At 48.5% G+C, this 21,840-nt stretch overlaps 1 protein-coding gene across 2 annotated transcripts in view; it reads left to right on the top strand.

Annotated features, from left to right (window-relative positions):
• The window catches only part of LOC135811999 (uncharacterized), a 113,994-nt gene continuing 92,154 nt past the window's right edge, over window positions 1-21,840 (top strand). Inside the window, exons 1-8 of one of the 2 annotated variants that reach the window (XM_065325287.1) lie at window positions 14-469; window positions 1,861-1,942; window positions 2,703-2,973; window positions 4,300-4,727; window positions 5,684-5,924; window positions 17,909-18,111; window positions 18,719-18,736; window positions 20,386-20,991. In XM_065325287.1, the coding sequence (XP_065181359.1) occupies window positions 1,868-1,942; window positions 2,703-2,973; window positions 4,300-4,727; window positions 5,684-5,924; window positions 17,909-18,111; window positions 18,719-18,736; window positions 20,386-20,514 (1,365 nt within the window). In that variant the 5' untranslated portion in view covers window positions 14-469; window positions 1,861-1,867 and the 3' untranslated portion in view covers window positions 20,515-20,991. Of the gene's footprint in view, window positions 470-1,860; window positions 1,943-2,702; window positions 2,974-4,299; window positions 4,728-5,683; window positions 5,925-17,908; window positions 18,112-18,718; window positions 18,737-20,385; window positions 20,992-21,840 lie in introns of those variants that run through there. The other variant, XM_065325288.1, reaches the window with a different exon arrangement.

The following is a 21,840-nucleotide window of genomic DNA, read 5'->3' as shown; positions in this document are numbered from 1 at the left end:
ATACGGTTAACCAGGACGGTGCATTTTGATAGAAACTCGGCACAGCGGAGAGTATGAGCTACAGTCCAGCGCTGGCGCACATGCAGCACGAAGCAGGAAATGCAGCACGAAGCAGGAAATGCAGCACGAAGCACTGTTTTCCGTGAAACTGTCAACATCCTAAAGTGAACGTCTCCATTATTCTACGCGTAAGGGAAGATTAGGCTTTCCTTTGCTTCGACATGAACATTCCCATTCAAGATCATAAAGTTTCTGGTAGTGCGGTACGTGCAGTTTAGGCCAACACCGGTCAGCTGAAGGCGCAAAGAATGACTCTTTACGGTGATATTCTGTGAAGCAAACGCGATCTAGCGCAGCGGCCATTCCGTGTTCCAGTGATCGTGGCTCTACGCAGCAAGTCGGACGATAAGAACAACCCGCTCCGTGGATACGAAACACTGCTGATTGTAAAGGCGAATCTCCACGCAAGGCAAGTTACACATTGCTGGTCAGAATCTAGAAGCACTTCCTTCCCTTCGTACTCTGTTCATACTGACAAACACAAAATCAATTATGTTTTCTCCGCGAATGATAAATTCATTACGCCATGCCGGTAGTTGCACCTATTCCGTAAAGTAGTACTAGTATTTCACACTGTATGGGCTCAGATTGGTCCTTCTCTTTTGTATAAATTTCACACTGTGGAAGTCTACCAGGTGTTACATTGCAGATTGTTTGAAGTGCTACAGGCGTACACTGGGATCAGTGGAAGTGCTACAAGCGTACAATGGGATCAGTTATCTCAAATACTAGTACCGGTAGACACTGATTTAGTGTGGCGATAGACCTTCACTGTCACACAGCATATGTATTATTGTACCTTTTAGTCAGTAGAGTAATTGTTACGTGGCGGAGTGAGGTATTATAGCCATAAGTATTGATAATAAGAAGTTGAATCGTAAGGTCCCTGTTTCGAATCCTGGTGGTGACAGTCAATTTTCTCGTCAGACCTTTCCCGTTTGCGCCTGTCCCCCAAACCAGATAAATGAATTGGCAATATTATAAAATGTGCCGTATTGTCGGTGGTCTGTTCTACCGTACTCACTAAACTAAAACATGATTCACTGATGATTGTATTCAATTTTGCTGTCCCCCAAACATAATATGACAATTGCTTCACAAGTATATGTATATTATATTTAACCCCTCCATATGCTCGAGGAAACCGAGTAGAGATTGAACGTTCTACATCACTATACTTGGGATAGCACCTCACACTATCTCTAACTATTTTGTCCTAACTTCACGCACCAGATACTCCAACCATTCACATTATTGTATGACTATACCCACACATACACCTTAGTTGACAAAATATGTACCTCCTGTCACTGTTCTATCACAATTCACCGTTTACAATGTACCCTTATGATGGGCCAAACCGGAAAATTTGGTGTAATGTGAATCTCAATTTTAATTTTAGTCGCAGTAAAGAGACCGCTTTTGGAGTTGAGAAGTGAGGTTTCCTAAATGTTTACAATGTATGTACAGAACACGTCTAGTTTGCACTCAGTTTTCACTGTTTTCTCTGAGAATGGCTGGTAGCTGGTAGCCGAGGGTGAAAAATCTTAGAAAGGTATATCTACAAAGGAGAAGTGTTTGGTCGGAATATGCATGGCAGAGTTTGTTTAAAAAGCTGCACGAACACACTATGTTTGTTGTGGAAGCACTCTGTGATTTACCCTCGCAGTAACTTACCATGGTATAACCGTACACATGTGTCCGCACTGCGCTTATCTTTATGTACATGTATATCGATTGAAGCATTGAACAAGAGCATCATGCGAAAAAATTATTTTGTCCGGTTTTTGTTCCACATAGGTTGGATATGGAAGGGTTCGAAAAGGTGTTGTGCCTACCAGTTAATTTATGCGAATCCATGAAGGGAGTCAATGGAAAGGAGGTAAGTAACGGACGTACCCCAGACCTGAGCCTCAGTTCCAGCCCTCCTCTTACCAAAGTCTCATACCAGAGTTCGGTGTACTCCAGGCAACTCGCCAACCCACGGCTGTGCGTTGTTACTTTTGTTGATAACCCGTTGAATGAATTTTTGCTTGGGTGCATTTCGTGGTCACTCAGATCTATAGTGAGCCGGATGAAAATCTTGCGATTGTCAGAATGAAAAGTGCATTTGCATTACCAATCTGAACGCAGGTGTGAGTTTATGCCGTTGTCATCGACTGCCATATCATTACTTCCATACACATGCACTGGATGAGAACAGCACCTAGGCTAGGATCTGATATGGGGTATTGTGACACATTCCCCCATTGGGATAACTGCATGACCAGTACTATACAGGAAAACCTGATGTAAGCGACCTCTGGGTTCAGCTACCACCTGCTCTTAACGACCGTTTTTCCATCCACCGATAGTTCTACACAGACACTGTGGAACCTGGTTCTAAAGACCCCTGGCTTTAAGGACAGCTTTTGCTTGCACCGTGGGGTGGTCGCTTAAACCAGGTTTTACTGTGCTTCAGTAACCTGGTACACAAAACGATCTAGAGCCAGTGTGCCCTGTCAGTAACATCTTAGTATCATTGTTTAATTATTGTTTGAATTTGTGCAACCCGTAGTTCAGAAGAATGGATTTTATTTTTTGTGTGATTGTAAGCAGCATTACATTATCTGATATACTCTTCATTATATACTCTGTTCTAGGCATTGGAGAACATCAGGATCGTCACTGAGTACATCGCAAAGCATCATGGTATTCCTCTAGAATGGAGAGAGCCAATAGAGGGCATCTACAGCGTACAGAGAATCAATGATGTCGCAAGTGAGATCCAATCTCTAACGGTGACCGAAAAGGAAAGAGTCACATCGATTCTTCTAATTGACGACAGCAATCGCCTGGCGATATCTCTCGCTTCATCTCAGCAGTCCAACACCCTCCAGCCAGTGTACAACGCGTTGAAAGAACTTTCAAAAGGTACTGGGGCTTACACGACGTGCGCCAGTATTACCACTTGTGAATTCTGTATGTGAGTTCTTAGAGCATGCTGACTTCCACGGCGACCACTAGAAGGTTTTGGATAAAGCTCCTCAGAATCACCAATCCCCCCCCCCTTCCTCAAGAACGAACGAGCACATGTAAACTTCCAGAGTTGCCTGAAACTCAGACGATCTGTCCTATAGTACATACATACCTCGGTTACAGATGGCTGCACCCTTGTGTACTGCCAATGTACAAGATATTGTCTGAGGTGAAATCATACCACAAAGGCTTTTCCGGAAGGCTGAACATTCTTGCAATCCGACAATAATAGGATTTATTGATTCCATCCCGCGACAGCGCGTCCACTACAGCGTGAGGCATTTCAGCGCATATATGTCAGCGCGAAGCATTTTCGCGCGTACTATAATGCGCAGTATCGTACGCATTATCGTTCGCACGGAATTAGTGGTCTTGCCTGCACTCTGGCTAGCGGGATTTGGTGATTTGGTGATTCTTTGACAAACTTGTTTTCACATAGTTTATTGAAATTATTTAGTAGGCATATAGCGATATGACAAGAGAATCCGTAGATTAGAAATGAAGAAGTCGACCAACATTCGAAAGAAAGTCAAAATTAGTGATTTCCTAATAGTATCGTTCACCGTCAGCGGCACTGGCACGCTTATCAAGGCGATAAGTGTAACCACCTTGGCAGAATGCCGGCTTGCCCTTGGCTGTCTCAAATCGGTTCAATTCCATTTTTGAGAGTTAGCTTGCATAGAAAAATTCAGGAAAATAATGGCCTTTCTCCGAAAATACTGTGCCTTTTATAGGGCGACTGGTGTACATGGCAGTGGTAATACTCCGTACAAGTTGTCAATAGTCATTGATAGTCACTAAAAGTCACTAATTGGTGCCCGTACGTGCATCAACATGTACGGCGCTGAAGTGCCTCCCGTGGAAAAAATCTGCACTGAAGAAATTGGCGCTGATATGTCCTGCGCTTTAAAATTTCACGCTGAAATCATTGGCGCTGTCAAGACACGGCGCTGAAATGGCACCGTGCTGAAATGCCTCTCGCTAAGGCGGTCGCGCTGAAGTGCATGGACGCGCTGTCGCGGAAGGTTACCGATTTATTAAGGGTCGGAGACAAATTAATCTAGACAGGAGATTCCAGTTACAAGCAAGTTGGATGTGTGAAGTGAGGCTGAGCCTGTAATAGCACGTGCATTATTGTTTCCTCCGCTCTTCACATTCATTTCCTCCAAGCCTGGTTTTCTTTTTTTGCTTTTTTGCTTTTCTCCACAATGTTCCATACAGGAAGGTTGGTGTGTATCGTTTGCAAGGACGAGAAAACTAAAATCCATACCGTGTCCCTGAGGTCTACAGTTACATTTGACAAGGCTGGAATCCAGCTTGGTGAAGGCAAACAAGACGGCGAGCAAGAACTGCTTCTGAGCATATGGACGAAGGCATCGGCTGCTCAGGGGCGGGAAGTGGCGCGCGTAATGTTAGGCTGCCATGTGGGAAATCAGTTTGATCGTGAGCCGTTGCCGAAGGTCATTGCCTCCCCGTGGTCTCTCGACTTCAATATTTCGGGCCAAAGCACAGTCGCGCCGGGCAAAAGTCGTTGCAGGATAACCATCGGAACAAGAGCCTGGAATCCGGAGGAAATGTGCATGCAAAGGATTCACCTGCACTACATGTACATCAAGGAGAGAGAGGAGAACAAAGAATTTCAGTTGCAGGTTGGTGGGATTTGAATAAAACTAGCCTTTCCATTTTCTATCGCCCCGACATGGAGCAAGAGAGAAAGACAGATACAAAAGAAAGAGAGAGAGAGTGGGAGAAAGAGAGAGTGAGAGAAAGAGAGAGAGGGTGAGAGAAAGAGAGAGACAGAGATTACAATAATTATTATAGAGAGAGATTGAGGGAGACAGACATAAAGACATACAGACAATCCGACGGACAGAAAGAGAGAGAGAGAGAGAGAGTTAAAGAGTTAGGGAGAGTGAGAGAGAGAAAGAGAGAGAGAGAAAGAGTGAGAGAGACAGAGAGAGAGAGAGAGAGACAGAGAGAGCGAGAGAGCGAGAGAGAGAGAGAGAGAGAGAGAGAGAGAGAGAGAGAGAGAGAGAGAGAGAGGGAGAGAGAGAGAGGGAGAGAGAACGAGAGTGAGATAGAGAGAGAGAGATAAGGAGCATGAGCGAGTGTGTGAGAGGGAACTAGTGAGTGAGATAGGGAGACAGATGTGCATCAACCCATCAGCACTAGTGACGAAATTCAGCAATCTTAACTACAAGTAATTTGCTTCTCAGTCCAAGACATAGGATCATTCAATGTACTGCATTATTTGTATATCAACTCTTTCCCTCAGGCATAGTCCGGCTTCGTTCAAATTCTGAGATGAAGATGCCCGCTTCCGCATGCACGGGGAAAATATGCCTGCAGGGGAAGAAGGGAACCAGGGCGAGGGAGGGGACGTTGCTAGGCCCTATCACACTCAAGAAGTCGAGACTTGTTCATTTGGCAGACCTGTATTGTTAATGATCAGAAAAGTTGGTTCCCGATGGTTAGTATTCTAAATATCTGGCTTCACCGGCCCTGGCCGCATTCGTAGGAGCCAAAAAACTGTACTGTTGAGACTATGTTGTAGGACGTATTCCATGAAAGGAGTTAAATTGTATTGTGTTCTCCAACTATTCAGATCTTCCGGTTCCAGGACACGTGCATCCCTCACATCAGCGGAGTGCAGCAGGTCAGTTTGACAAAATGGACACCGGGCAAAGGTATCCCACAAGGAGCCAAAGATGCCTGCCGCGACACTGCAAAGAGTGGAGGCGACGGGAGCGATAACACATTGAACATTGCAGTTATCGTCGACACCGCAGATCTGGTCTACAACAGGGTGAATGGAAAGCTCGCCGAATTGTGTCAAAACCTGACAGGTGCGTTGTTATTGGATACGCCGAAGGGGTTTTAAATTGTCCCCAATTAATCGCATCGTTTGTTATTGGATACGTCGTTAGCACCTCGAATGGGTTTTAAATAATTGTCCCCAATTTATGTCCCGTTTAATAAATGTCCCTCTGGTTGAATTATAGGTATGCGACTGCATATGGACAATGCAACTAAATTACACGACAGCAAACCATTGTTTTGAATTAGATTATATATGATGGCGGTAGCGACTTAGGCGATTATTTTTTTGTGAATGGTATTTGCTCTCCACAACGGAGCTTGCGCCGCCGCCTTGCCCTTTTTTTTTTTTTTTTTTTTTTTTACTACAAAGCACTGGCCAGCAACATAAAAGGGGAGGTAGACAAAAGTGGACAAGCGAACTTTGACAACACAGAGGAGCGTGGCATGCGTGCCGATGAGGTAGGTCAACCTCCCCCGACCTAGTGGTCTCGGGTTCAACAGTTGGTCTACGCATCAGGAAGGGGAAATGGACAGAGAAAGGGAGAATGAGCATGAGGAGCTTCCCAGGAGAGGAAGAGTGAGAGAGAGAGACAGAAAATGATAATAATAGAGACAACCGGTTATTCTCAGTGCTGGTGGACTTCAGTGGCCCATAGCCAATTGGTCTGGCGGAGGTGATGGTAGGCCTTGGTCTTGAATGTGGGCAATTTCTTGAGAGTTGGGCGTTCGGCGAGGATTGGGGCAGGCAGTGTGTTCCAGCTCTCCAGGACAAAGTATGGGAAGGAGCGGCGGATGAACTCTGGACTGGAGGCTGGCAGAGGAGTTGCGAGTTGGAAAGAGTGGCCACCGAGGGACTGGCGTTGCCGGCGCGTCCGGGGTGCAGCGTTAACTCTTGCTTGGGGAGGTACCATGTTGGTAAGCAGAGCTGGACCTGGTATACATTGCAGCTTATACAGGTAGCACAGCCCGTAAACATGCCTTCGGATTGCCAGGCTGGGGAGCAATGAGGGGCCAATAACCTTCATGGCTCGACGCTGGACCAGGTCCAGCTGATGGAGGTGACAATGTGCCGCACTTGCCCAGACGAGAGGGGCGTACTCCATTATAGGCCGTACAAATCCTTTGTACACAGTTAGGCGCCCTGCACTGTCCAGGATCCGAGATGCCTTTCGGAGCAGGCCGAGTCGCTGGTTGGCTCTAACGGCAAGGGAACGGATGTGGGCCCGGAAGGAGAGAGTACTGTCAAATAACACTCCTAGCAGCTTGAGCTGAGGGCTCTCAGGCACCTGCATGCCATCAAATGTGAGCTGTGGGACATCCAGGGATGGTCTGTGGCGGTCAAGGAGTATTGCCTGAGATTTTGATGGCTCGAACTTTATCTTCCATTGGGCACCCCAAGTCTGCAGGCGGTCAATAGATGCTTGGAGGCTATTGCAAGCAGCAGCGATGGTATCTGGGTTTCTGATTAGGGCATAGAGTGTTGTATCGTCCGCATAGACAGCTAGACTGGAGCCTGGGGCTAAACACTGTTCTGCATCGTTTACATATAACAGGAAAAGAGTGGGACCTAGGAGGCTACCCTGGGGCACTCCAGCCTTGATCGGGAACAGTGGGGAGGACTGACCGCCAACAACTACAGTCAGTTTTCGGTCATGGAGATACGACCTTAGCCAAGCCAGGAGTTGGCCGTGGATGCCACATTGCTGTGCCTTCGCAAGGACACCTGGGTGGGAAACCTTGTCGAATGCCCCGGCAATATCAACTGCCAGGGCATGCACAAGACCGCCGCCAGCCAGGGTAGTGGCCCAGGAATGCTGGAGAGCCGTCAGTAGGTCACTTGTGCCCAGTCCACGTCGGAAGCCAAACTGGGACGAGGAGAAGAGTTGATGGGTTTCCAGGTGGTTCACAAGCTGCCGATTGATGATACCTTCCATGATCTTAGAGATGATCGTCAGGAGAGATATAGGCCGGTAGTTCTTCATCATGGATTTGGGTCCTTTCTTGTGCACTGGAACGACACGGGCAATTTTCCATGATTGGGGCTGGACTCCATTTGCAAAACACAGGCGAAACAATCTAGCCAGCGGATGTGCTAGTTCAGCTGCACACTCCTTGAGTACTCGTCCTGGGATCTCATCTGGACCAGTGGATTTAGATGTGTTGAGACGCTTCAGGCACTGTTGGACTTCAGAGACGCGGAAGCGGATGCGCTGCAGGCCCGGAGTGGTAGTGCGGGGTGTTGCTGGTAACTCAGCATTGTCGATGTCATTATTCCCAAGGCTACATTTTTCAGCAAAGAATCTAGCAAGGCACTCGCTCTTGGCTTTCGATGTACTGTGCTCGTGCCCGTCAGCATCAGTGAGTGTTGGCACGTCTGTAGTCCTACCCAGACCGGCGGCGCGCTTGACATTCCTCCACCAGTCCTTGTCTCTCATGGAACCACTTGTGAGACGCTCTCGGACTGTCTGCTCTTCAGCTTGTTGTGCACGATGTTGGGTTGTAATAGATTGAGTGACAGTTGTCATGAACGACTGCTTCAGGCATTCGCTGGGCCCCTGGTGACGCCAGGCCTTCCACGCTTTCTCTTTGGCACGTTGAGCCTCAGTGCATTCTGGTGTCCACCAGCTCGGATCGGACGGCCTTGTTTCCAGCATCTTGTGGGGAATAAACTGCAGCATCCCAGACACGATGTGCCTAGTAACAAGGCTGCATGCTTCCTCTGGGTCCTCCGGAAACTCAGCTGCCCAGGCAATGCGACGGTAGTGGGCACGCAGTCTGTTCCAGTCGGCTTGGCCATATCGCCACACACGCCTCCGTGTGCTGGGCTCATTTTCTAGCGGGGCTTGAGCGAGCACAGCGTGGACAACACAATGGTCTGACCTTCCTATCGGCGGCGAGATACCGGTGGTCACAGTACCAGTGAAGTCAGAGAGCACTAAGTCCAGGGTGTTGAGACCTCGGGTTGGTTCTTGGACATGCTGCATGAGGCTGTGGGCAGCGCTTAGTTCCTCCATGTACTCCCCTGCACGGGTGGTCTTAGAGCTGCCGAGCCAAGCCCTGTTGTGGACATTGAAGTCTCCGACCAGCATGGTGTGGGTGCCGTGTTTTCTGACGCTATCCAGGATGCCATCGAGGTGCTCAAGTGTTGAGATATCAGTGTCTGAGGCGGATCCTGGCCTGTATACAGCACCCAGCACTATCTTACCATGATGGGCAGACTGCACTGTGAGCCAAGTTACTTCGTGAACAGATGAGTCGTACTGATCTAGATGATGGTACGCCAATGGGCTGTGTATCCAGATTGCTATGCCACCACCATGTTCAGTCCTGTCACGCCGGAGTGGGCCGGAGTACCCTGGGATGGCTGACTCGTGAAGGGAGAATTTCTCTGCGGTGATCTTGGTTTCAGTAACAACAGCGATATCAGCTTTGGAGGATACAAGCGCGTGTTGAAACTCTCCAAATTTGGACATGATTCCACCAGCATTTGTAAGGAGGATTTTCATTGTTGCTTGCTTACAGTATCTGCACTGCTGCTTTTGTTGCTACCTGCGCTTTGCAGTGGATTGGGCAGGGATGGGGATGTCTCTGGCGTGTCAGTTGGTGGGCAGCCAGGCTGAGCTGACCCTGGTACTGTCTTATGAGTGTCGGATGTGTGGAAGGTCCACCTCCTGCAATAAAGTGGCCTTGGCCAGAAGTTGGCAGCCAGCAGGATATGCAGGGAGCTGGCATCCACAAACGCTCTTGCAGACATGCAGCCGCTAGCATTGACATGCATGCTACAGGTGTGGAGCACTACTGGTGTGTCGGAGTTGACGGCCCTGCTACGCAAATCAACAAATTCGCGTAACCGGTCTTCAGTTGTCTCCCTGCTGAGGTTACCAACATATACGACAGCTCTCTTCGCTCTGTGGGGCTCATCTGCAATTAGTTTCCATGCATCGTCGGAGATGGGCTGCAACACCTTTGTGCTCTTGTTGCGCTTTCGTCTCCGTGGCTGCTGAAAACCGTCATCCGCGTCACTCTCGCTCACGCTGTGCACATTGTGGCCAGGGCTGGCTGCTGGGCGAGCATCATTTTCAAATTCAGTACGGGGCGCATCGGATGCTGGACCTTGGTTCAGCGCGCTGCTGTAGCTGGTAGATCTGCTCGTACTCGCACTCATGCTACACTGCCTGCAGGCTGTGCGGGGTCAGTACGGGTACGGTCAGGGTTCGTAGTACGTCCTGGCTGGCATGACTGAGGAGCTTTCGCCGCGGCAATGGCGGATTCTTTGAGAGAAGCTACCTCCTCCTTCAGCTCAGATACTTGTCTGGATAGCTCATCGAACCTATTGTTCAGGCGATCCTCGCGATCGGCGGCCTCGGAGACAAGTGCGGCCAGACTTTTTAGCACTGCCGATACATCCGACTCGATACTAGGCAGGGAGCCCAACATTTTCGTCTCAGATTCAGTCAAGGCTGATACACGAGAGTTAGTTCTCGTGGTAGCTCCGGGCATGGCAAGTTTCCGACACTACTCTAATTCTATCTGCTATTTCTAATCACTGATCTAGTCTACTTCCAGTCCGGCCTGATGCCGGCTGGGCTGCAAAAAAGGGGAAAAAAGGAGAGCCCGAAAAACGCGTGCCTCACTTTTCAAAATCCGACTTAAAACCTGATACTTGACTATCTCACCACGGCCATCCAGAGCACACAGGAAGTCCATCAAACCTTCGACTTGGCAAACCTGCAAGAAAGCACACACCTCTGAGCCTACACAAGCTCAGTTGATAGGGGTTGAATTCCCCGAAACCCTGTGTATTGAGCAGGGATTGGAGTGGTGCTTTTTGCAGGTTTGGCGAGTCGAAGGCTCGATTGACTACCCACGTGCTCTGGGTGGGAATCTTGAGTTTAAGTTTAAAGTCAAGTCGGCCGGAAAGCTCGAGCGCCTGTATGGGGAGCAAACACCTTTCTCGTGAATTGTATTTTCTATCAAGAAACTAAGGTACCCACTGTTTTAGGTGGGTATTCTGTTTGTTTCTGGCCATTAGTGATTATAATACGGTGTTTGAACGTATAAATTTGTGCTTAAGGGGCAGCCTGGTCGTAAAATCCCTGAAAAATCGAATATGTAAATTCATATCGAGTGCTACATCAGTTGAAAGATCATGAACAGCTGCAAAACCTCTGAAAATGTTGTCTCGATCTAAGCAGCTGTTCAAGAGTTATGGCCGAAAATGTGCCTTTGTAAGGACAGATCTTTTGTTGCACGCTGTCATTTGTTGGCAGCACTGTATTTGAATGTGTGCAGGCCATGCGCAACCTATCGTATCATGGAAACACGCGAAAGTGTGCAGAATTTTGCTCCAAGTCCAAAAAAGTACAAATCATCATGTTTTTAACCACGTGTTGGGCTGCACAGGGGCGGGCGAAGCCCGCCGCCATGCAGCAGGACTTTAGCCAGCACCCTCGTGACTTCTCAGATACATGTGTGTGGCTTGATTATTGTAGTTGACGTTGTTTTAGTGACTTTGGCAAGTTTGAGTCGTGCACTGAATTTGAATGGGAGCAGACCGTGCGCAACTTGTCGTGTCATGGAAACACCCAAAAGTGTGCAGAATTTTGCTCCAAGTAAAAAAAACACATTTTGTAGCCATGTAAAGGCAGGACTTTTGCCAGCACCCTCATGACGTTGCAGTTCTCGCTCCACATATACTGGCACACACAGAGACATAGACAGCAATAGCAACACTACACAAAATGAAGGGTAGTTGGCCGCAGCCAGATGTGAACCGGATAACGAGTGAGGTATGGAAGCAAGGACTGAGAACAGAGTGTCTCAGATAGAATAGCCGTGCCAGTGGATAGCAGAAATCGGCCATGATGCGGGACTACTTGGGACCGTCAGATTTTATTATTCTGGACCGAGCCAGCCGGGAAAAAACCCTCGCTTCGATGGACGCAGTTGTGAGGGAAAAAACCGGGTGTATATCCCCAATGGCAATTAGGCATCATGTAGGCATGGCAAGCACATCACGCAAAAAGTGATAAAAAGCAATGAGAATATGCACAGAAATGAAGGGTGGAAGGGCAGGGACACTGGTGAGACTCAAAACTGACTGAAGAAGTAAGGAAAAGAAGCGACAATGAAGAACTCACAAGATGCCATATTTGCAACTGAAAATATTTCGCGAGACACTATTTCTCACCTATCTCGCTGCGCTCGGCCGGCGAGAAATACAACACATGTGGCTTGATTATTGTAGTTGACGTTGATTTAGTGACGTTGGCAAGTTTGAGTCGTGTCAAGAAGTCAGGTAGGATTCAGTACTAGGCAGTAGTGGAACGTGAGTAGTAGTCTTTGCCGATTCTTGAGGGTATCCTGGATTTGGTGTGCAGCGCTGTGGAAATGGCTTGCTGTGGAGGTCCCAGCACTGGATGTTGTATCAAAGGTACGACCTCGTAGCACGTGCTAAACCTAACAAAAATTCAAAAATTGACTTGGGTCTGTGGGAGTCTGTGAGAGAATACCCACTCTTGCCGTTGTGACAGATTCCACGGCCACGTTGAGGGGCCCTATCCCACCATGCATGGCTGCTTCTGGACATTTTTTAGGTTTCGATCCCGCACACGGACAGAATGAGCAAGAAAATGTGAAAACATTGTAAATGCATTTTTTTGGCTCCTGGGTGGCTCGCACACCGTGGCACTATTTTTCCGGCCTGGAAAGCCTGTCAATGAGGCGCAAGAACTTTTAAATCATGCCCAGAGGGCCACCATAGTGACAGGAGTGTGTGGCGAAAATGTCACTCAAATCCATTGAGAGACTGTAACAGATTCACACACTCACACTGTGCATCCTACTACACGTTCCCACTTACGTTGTGTTACATCACACCTGTGTTGCATGTTCACCTTGGATTACACTTCTGTCCCATATAACCCCGTTGATGGTATAATAAAGTCGTTCGACTCTTGATCCTGGATCGCTCTGGTTGGACGGTTACACTGGTAGCAAAGGATGGTTGTCGAGATTTTTTGTTTGCTGGTATGCGTGGCCACCCTTCTGTTAGCTCGGTATGACCGCTACAAGGACGGAGCGCGTCGACGGGTACAAACTGCCGCAACGACGGATATACCTCAAGGACCTCAACGGCCCACGGACCAACGACTGCTCGACAGGAAATTTGATGGGACAGTCAATAGGCCTCCGGTGTTTTCGGGCAACCCTGCGGACTTCAGGGAGTGGGTCTTCGCTATCGAGCTCGCCATGGTGTCACAGCGCGTCAACGACGACCAGGAGCAGGTGCGATTCGCTGCCAGCTACCTACAAGGCAACGCCAGGCTTTGGCTGATGTCGGTATTGGATTCCGGCGCCTGCATCCACGACTGGCCGACGCTAAAACAGTCACTCGGCGACGTGTATGGCCCAGTCCATGAACAGGAGGAAGCGCGCCTCAAGCTGTTTGGACTGGTGCAGCGCGGCAGCCTGGACGCATACGTACAGGAATTCACTAACCTCTGCCTTCAGGTGAACGACCTGAATGACCATTCGAAGGCGGTGCTGTTCGTGAGGGGCCTGCATGCAGCAATCGGTCACTCGGCTCTTCGGGAGCACCCGACAACACTAGGCCAGGCCATTCGTGCCGCACGCATGGCAGCCATGCAGGCATCAGGAGTATGGAGGGAACAGACCACCACAGGCACAGGCATTCGTCGGTCGAGGCACCCGGGTCCGGCACCTCACGCTCAGGCCAGTACACTGAGGCAACCTGTCAGTCCATGGGGACGTCAGCAGCAGCAATCTAACCGTACGAGTGAGCCCATATGTTACTCATGCAGGAAGCCTGGACATATTGCCAGAAACTGTCCAGTCATCGTGAATTCCCCAAACGCTTCCAGCCAGTGAAGAAGGGAGTGCGCTCACTGGCGGTGGATACTCAGGCACCCACACCACTCATTGTGTTCAATAGGTTCGAGGGCCTGAGTGTTGAGGAAGGAGACAGCGCAAGTGATCCTGCAGTGGAGAGTTCTGAAGCTACGCCTAAGGCGCACATCAGCAGCGTGGCGATGAGCGCAGAGCACGATCTGCTATGTGTCACTGGGAAGGTGAATGGGAGGAAGGCTACCATGCTAATAGACTCTGGCTCTACCCACGATTTTTTGTCGTCGGAGTTCGTCAGGAGACATAACCTGAAGACTGACACGGCGACCAAGGAGCTGAAGGTCACATTAGCAGATGGCTCGTCTCGTACACAGCCTTTGGAAACTGCCGGGCCAGTAAAAGTGGTGGTAGCTGACTTCAGCGAAACCCAGACCTTCACCGTGCTGCCACTGGCGCGCTACGACGCCATCTTGGGAATGCCGTGGCTGTCTCGCCACAACCCAACGATCGACTTCCGGAGTAAAAAGGTGCAGATCCAGGAGGACACCTTCGTGGCTCGAGGCCACGAAGCTGGCGAGGACGCCTAGTTCGCAGAATCCCACTTCATCTCTGCAGCACAAGCGAATGCCGCTATTCGTTCAGGAGACGAAGCGTATATAGCCTGGGTCTCTATGGAGGATGATGCGCCGGGCCAAGATCCACCACCTATCCGTGACAAGGAAGGAACTCACTTCGGAAGTGAGCTGAACGCTCTGCTACGTGAGTTCGACGACCTATTTCCGGACGAGCTCCCTGACCAACTACCGCCAGAGCGAACGGTCGACCATGAAATAAAGGTGGCGGAAGGGACAGCGCCACCATCACGACCGGCATACCGCCTTCCGAAGCCGGAGCTAGACGAGCTCCAGAAGCAGATTGAGGAGCTGCTCCGGAGAGGCTTCTTAGAGCCGAGTAAGTCGCCCTATGGGGCTCCTGTGTTCTTTGTGAAGAAATCAGATGGATCTCTTCGCATGGTGTGTGACTGGAGGGAACTTAATAGAATAACAATTAAGAATAAGGCCTGCCTCCCTAACATTGAGGACCTATTCGACACAGTGCAGGGCAGTGCATATTTCTCGAAGCTTGATCTTCGCGCAGGATACAACCAAATCAGGATACAACAGGAGGATGTGCCGAAAACGGCAATTAACACCCCGTTTGGCCACTACCAGTTCAGGGTCATGGGGTTTGGTCTGACTAATGCCCCGGCAACCTTCCAATCACTGATGAACTCCATTCTGCAGCCGTACTTGCGCCAATTCGTGGTAGTGTTCCTGGATGACATTCTGATTTTTAGCAAAACCCTGGAAGAGCACGTTGAGCACATTCGAACCGTTCTGACTACCCTCCGCGCTAACCAACTATTCTGCAAGTTACCGAAATGCGAGTTTGCGGTGGAAGAAATTCTATTCTTGGGTCACCGTTTGACCGGTTCCTCGATTAGCCCTGATCCGGAGAAGTTGGCTGCAGTTCGTGATTGGCCCACCCCATGTACGGTGAAAGACGTGAGACAATTTCTCGGGTTTACCAATTACTTCCGTCGCTTTATTAGACACTATTCATATATTTCCAAGCCCTTGGAGGAGCTAACGGGTAAATACACCAGGTTCTCATGGACTGGTGAGGCCCAGGCAGCATTCGAGGAGTTGCGAAGGGCACTGCTAAATCCCCCTATTTTGAGACTTCCAGACGTATCAAAACCTTTCCGAGTTGAAACTGATGCTAGCGATTTTGCAATCGCGGGGGTGCTCTCGCAGGAGGGGGAACCTGGTTGTTGGTTGCCAGTGGCGTACGGCAGTCGAAAGCTTTCCTCGGCGGAGCGGAACTACACAGCGTCGGAACGAGAAACGTTAGCAGTTGTGTCCGCCCTCCGGATGTGGCGCATTTATTTGTTTGAACACTTTGACGTTTTCACAGACAACCGAGCAGCAGTCTACTTACTGACAAAATCAAATCTCACGAAAAGGGAGTCCCGTTGGGTTGAATTTCTTGCGGACTTTGATTACACTATTCACCATAAACCTGGCAAGGAGAATGTGGCGGATCCGTTGTCACGCCGCCCGGACTTAAGGGACGAAGATCATGTGGTTCCGCCTGAAGCTCGACTAAACGCTATAGAATATACCTTGGAGGTCAATGACGATATAGCCAACATGATACTGGACAGTTATGCCGTGGACCCTGAGCTGAGTGTAGTTATGGAACGAATGAAGCGCCCCGACAGTGACAATGTGCACAGTCAGTACTTCATCGACAACGACTCCGGGTTCCTCTACTTGAAGGCGTCTCCTAGCAACCGTTTATGCATACCGAGGTGTACCCTACGGCTGAAATTGGTACAGGAGAACCATGACTGCGTGACGGCAGGTCACCCAGGGCGTGACCGCACGTATTCACGCTTGGCAAAATTTTTCTATTGGCCGAAAATGGGACTCGATGTCAAACGTTTCGTGAAGTCTTGCGATATTTGCCAGCGAACTAAACCGGGGAGGCTGCGCACGGGCCTGCTGCAGTCATTACCAATACCCAAAGGCCCGTGGGAGGATATCGCCATGGATTTTATTACGGGTCTTCCTAGGACAGCTGCTGGACATGATGCTATTTATACCTTTGTGGACCGCCTGACTAAATGCGTTCATTTGGTACCGACTACCACATCCATTGATGCCAAGGGCAGTGCTGAATTGTACATAGCTAACGTTTTTCGGTTGCATGGTTTGAGTTCATCCATTGTCTCAGATAGAGATCCTCGGTTCACTGCTGCCTTTTTTAGGGAGGTGTTTCAACTTCTGGGAACCAAGCTTTGTTTCAGCACGGCAAACCATCCCCAAACAGATGGATTAACGGAGAGGGTGAATAGGCTGGTTGAAGACATCCTCCGTGCATTCATTAACCATAAGCATGACAATTGGGATAAGCTATTGCCTCTTTGCGAGTTCTCCATCAATAGTGCCCACCATTCCTCTACATCGCATACCCCATTTTATTTGAATTTTGGGTTTCACCCCCGAGCCCCAGCGGATTTGCTGGGTGATCGTATGGGAGTCGGACACTCTGATTGGGTGAAGGAGCAACAGGATGCGTTACGCGTTGCTAAGGATGCTATTGTAGCGGCTCAGGCGCGGCAGGCCTTGTATGCGGACAACACTCGTGCCCCCAGTACTATAAAGGTTGGTGACCGTGTTCTGGTCTATAGGGATTTCCTCATTACTCCCGAGGCGCGGAATCAGCCGTCCCCTAAGCTGCGTTCCAAATGGTATGGTCCATTTCCTGTAACTGAGAAGGTTGGTGCCAATGCCTTCCGGTTGCTACTTCCTGCCAATATGCGTTGTCATCCGGTGTTTAATGTGTCAGCTCTGAGGCGGTATGAGGAGAACTCTATACCAGGACGGCAACAGCCGCCTCCGCCACCAATAACGGATCTGGACGGCAACACGCGTTATATTGTAGACGCGGTCGTCGATGAACGGAAACGGAGGGGCCGCATGGAGTATCTAGTTCAATGGCGTGGCTACAGTGAGAACACCTGGGAGCCTATCGAACATTTATTGGACGAGTCTAACAAGGAAATTATTCCGCTGCAGAGTTACTTGAAAACGAAGCGTCGTCAATAGCCGCCTTTCCTGCGTTGAGTTTTACTTCCTACCATACCTTGAATTGCCTCTTGTGTTAGCAATTATTTTCGAACCGATAATATTGATTTACTGGTATTATAATGCTTACCTACTCGTGTTTAGCCCGGCTCACCTTTGCTGACGAGGGGGGTGGTGTAACAGATTCACACACTCACACTGTGCATCCTACTACACGTTCCCACTTACGTTGTGTTACATCACACCTGTGTTGCATGTTCACCTTGGATTACACTTCTGTCCCATATAACCCCGTTGATGGTATAATAAAGTCGTTCTACTCTTGATCCTGGATCGCTCTGGTTGGACGGTTACAGAGACACCAAATTTACGGTCAATTGAATGCCATATGAAATTTAAGACCAGTCTGCTACCTTAAATCAACGAGCTTCTATTCGAGGGGCACAAAACAGCCTTTGACATTATCAAGAAACTCTTGTATTTGCTGTTTTCTCTCGCCGTTTGGCTTCCAGACTTTGACCACACTGTTCTTTGCCTTTGTTTCGACATTGGCTTCATGGAACCTGGCCAGGACATTGACAAATGCCGATCAGCGAGGATGACTGAGGAGAGCGCCACGATGCTTAGCGAAAAGGATTTGAAGAAGGTTGGCATTGTGTCGTGGAATTCCCAGCCACCTCAAGCTGTTGCAGATGAATTCACGGCGATACTGTTGGTGAGTTTTTTTAAACTTAACTGTGTACATACCTGACTGGTGACTGTTCCCGCTATTTTATTGTTTTCATTGAAAAGTTATGGATAGACCCTCTTCATACCCCTAACATTAAGGTTCCAGCAGTGCTTGGCACTACAAATTCCCGAACATGCACTATGCGCACTTAGAGCGTGCCTTGGTGTCATGTATATTCTTCGTTCGATTCTGATCCCAAGGGGAAATTCACGTTTTCATTATTCAGTAGAAAGTTTGCGCTTCGCGCTGTTCAATTTCGAACGTGATAAAAACGTGCTTTGAACCGCTTCTTTTTACTGTGAATTGGCCCTCTGTCGTGTTGAAATCTTACGTTGCAAAGTGAGATCTAACGTTCGAAATTTAAAAAAATCGTGTAGCGTGAACTCTCTATTATCACATTAATGGCACCCGATTATTTGCTTCGTAGGATTTCTTTACCAATTTTCAAACAAAGCAATTTTCCAATGAAAAAAATATCATTCCACATTCATAGTTAGTTCCGGGACCTTGACGTATGTCATAAACTAGTTCAACTACATGTAAGACATATGGCTGATTGTGTTTCTGTACCGTTGCTGTTGTTTTGCATCAGAAATGCGGCGGTTCAACGGTAAGGAGTGTGTGCGTGTGCGCGTGTGTAATTGTTTTAATTTTGATTGACATAAGTGGGTTTAATTTTTATTTATGTATATTCTATTACTCACAAACCCAACTCTTATAATAATAAGTTTCCTCTGAGACAAAAATGCGATAATACTCATAAAAAAGGACACACTTCAGGCTCATTACAAACATCTTGAAAGTCTTTGTCTTCACAAGTATACTTTCAAGCCTTCTCGTCAGGTGAAATACAGGCAAGGGAATTGGCATTATTGTGCTCGTTCCTGGTTCTGGGGTTGGTAGGAGAAACGTGATGCGGGGGTAATACAGCAAGTAGCTGAGGAGGACCAGTAATGAAATGCAATTTGTACATGCATGAGAGAGCAGCAACAGTCCAGCGGACAGCCAAACTGGGAAGAATTGCTCCAGGGCCAATGATCCGCAGTGCGCGGCGTTGAACACTCATTATCCAGGCGTTGAATGTGGCTGGCTAGCGCGCCCATCGACACAAGCGGGGCATGCTCCATCAGGGGCCTCACGAATGCCTTGTGGACAATCATTCAGTCAGCTGGCGTTAGAATGTGAGCCGCTCGTCCGAGAAAGCCCAGGCGCTGCTGGGCGTGGATGGTCACGGTCCTGAGGTGACTAGCAATTTGGAGCCAAATCGAACTCCAAGCAATGATATGCTGGTTTCATCTGGTACCGGGGTGCCACCAAACAGGATTGGGGTAGGTCTAGGTCAGTGCGTCGGAGGGCAGCAGCCATAGCCTGAGGGATCGAACGGCACTTTCCACTGGCAACCCCATCATGCAGGCGGTGTGTAGATATCTGCAAGGTCTGTCCAGCTTTCCGAGGGCAATGAGCTGAAGACACTAAACTGTATAGTATTGTATCATCCACGTAGGCCTCAAGCTTAGCATTGCCAACAAGATCATCGGCAGCGTCATTCACATAATTAAAAACATTGTATGGCCCAAGATACTGCCCTGGGGCTTGTGCACCTGTTGCATGGTAACGACGCCACAGTTTACAAGACTATCTGGCCCTCCTGGTACTCTGCCTTCGCCTTCGCCTTCCATTTTTCTTTCCTCGTAATTGTCCTTTGCCTCTTATTGCTGATCTCTCCACCACTGAGCCAGGGAGGGTGGGGGGTGGTGGTGATACATTTTGCGTAGCATAACACACCGAACGCGGAAGTGATTTTCACCCAAAGATCTTAGAGTTCTATCCCAGTTTCGCGCAGTAAAAAAAAAGTAAAAAAACTTCTTTACTTCTCTCACCGGATCAAAAACATTAAACAGCACGGTCAACCTTAGACCCAGTTCCACCGGTTTAGTTTCTTAGAGTACCACCATGACCAGGGATGGGAGGTGAGTATGCCAGAGCCACTCGAAAGTGGTCAAAGCCTGAAAATCTCATCAACTGCATCCCTCGTCTCTGGCCACGAGCTTTCACTTAGCGGTAGGGTGCACTGTACAGCAGTAAACATCCTTCCGCTTCCAAACCAGACTTGGCCTTGGTACCCTCTGCTTTTCAACCAGGGTCTTAGATCATTTCACTACGCCCACGTTATCAAACTGTTACTTGACAGTTATAACATTCAGATGTGCTTTACTAGTCCGGTTTCTATCTCTCTGCCTTCTCGTTTCATGTTTCTAGGCACGAAAAGAAGCACCTTTCCACTATCCTACATGTGCTGGCCTCGTTGTCCTGGGCATCATTGTGGGTGCTTTTGGCCTGGTTGTTTTCATGTATCATCTCATATGGGTGTTTACACACGAAAACTAGCAAGCATGTCGGTGCACATCGGCCTCATAAACTATTCAGCAGACAGGAAGAAAGCCGATTTTGCCTATATTGCGCTCCAAGTACCTATGATTTCTGCCAATACTAATGAGACATTCAAAATGCGTAGATCACAGTCTAATGTTGCTTGGTTGTTAACAACGTGTGCCTGATATACATTCACTCTCATATTTCGCAGCTTTTTCTCAGTAAATGTCCAGCACCTATCAGGTCGTTAATAGCACATTTCCGTTCCTGAAACATTGTGTTTAAAATTAATATTACTTTTTATAATGGTTAATTTGGCTCTATGCTTGTTTTCACGAAAGCCATTGTGATTTGCTTTTCATTCATACGTGCTCCCTAGCATTCAAATTCCCCCCCTCCCTCTCCTCTTTTTCTCTCATGATATTTGTACCTCGAGTTCACTATGATTCCGAGACCTCACGTTGGCCGAGTGCACTCGGTCTAACCACCCAACCAGATTGGAGCTTGTGGCCACTGGGAAAGAACTAAAAATGCATGAAGTAACAGGATGGAAGGGATTACCGCTGATAAATCCGACCTGAAATGAGTATATTCCGGCCTGACGAAATGGGGAGAGAAATAGTGCAGAAAAAGTCGCCAAATATTATCATTGCATTAAGGCTAGTTCACATTCGACGGGGCGCGACGGGACACGACGTAAGGATCGACGGGAAGCGACGGGTCAGTCTGACGGCGTCCAATGTGAACACCAGGAACGGGAACTCAACCGTACTGTCGTACGGATCGGGAAGCGACGGGAAGAGTTGGATCCATCCAACTTTTCATACCGTAGACGGGCGTAGACGGGGACGCAAGTGTACAAAACAGCTGCATTTTGGGTGTGAACAGCAAACGGCGTCGTGCGCCGACTACTCCCGATTCGTACTTGGAGAAATTTTTAGCATTTCCAACACTGCACTTCCCATGATAACTCGCAGAATGGCTAACACAACTTGGGTCGAATTTTAGCAAGATAAGGTCTGATGTCACTTACGGCATTTAGGGATAGTTCAGGAGCGTGACTGACGAACTGTTTTATCATTTCTTGGAGCTATTATTTAAATGGCACACCTTTCGAAGCTAATTTTTTGGTGTTCATGAAAAACTGGTATTGTGAACATGATTCCGCTTCATTCAAAGAGGAATAATTGAAAAGAAGTCCCAGAAAACAAGAAATTAGGTCCAACAGGCACACAGTCACGGACCGTGCCTTATGACTGACGCCGTTTGCTGTTGAACGACGCAACGACTGCAGCACGTCGTTTCGTACGAATCGTACAACATTTTACAGCTCGCCCCAGC

Source organism: Sycon ciliatum, chromosome 3 (genome assembly GCF_964019385.1).
Source record: "Sycon ciliatum chromosome 3, ocSycCili1.1, whole genome shotgun sequence".
Taxonomy (NCBI): Eukaryota; Metazoa; Porifera; class Calcarea; order Leucosolenida; family Sycettidae; genus Sycon; species Sycon ciliatum.
Note: the sequence above shows the minus strand (reverse complement) of the source record. Positions and strands in the feature narration are given on the sequence as shown.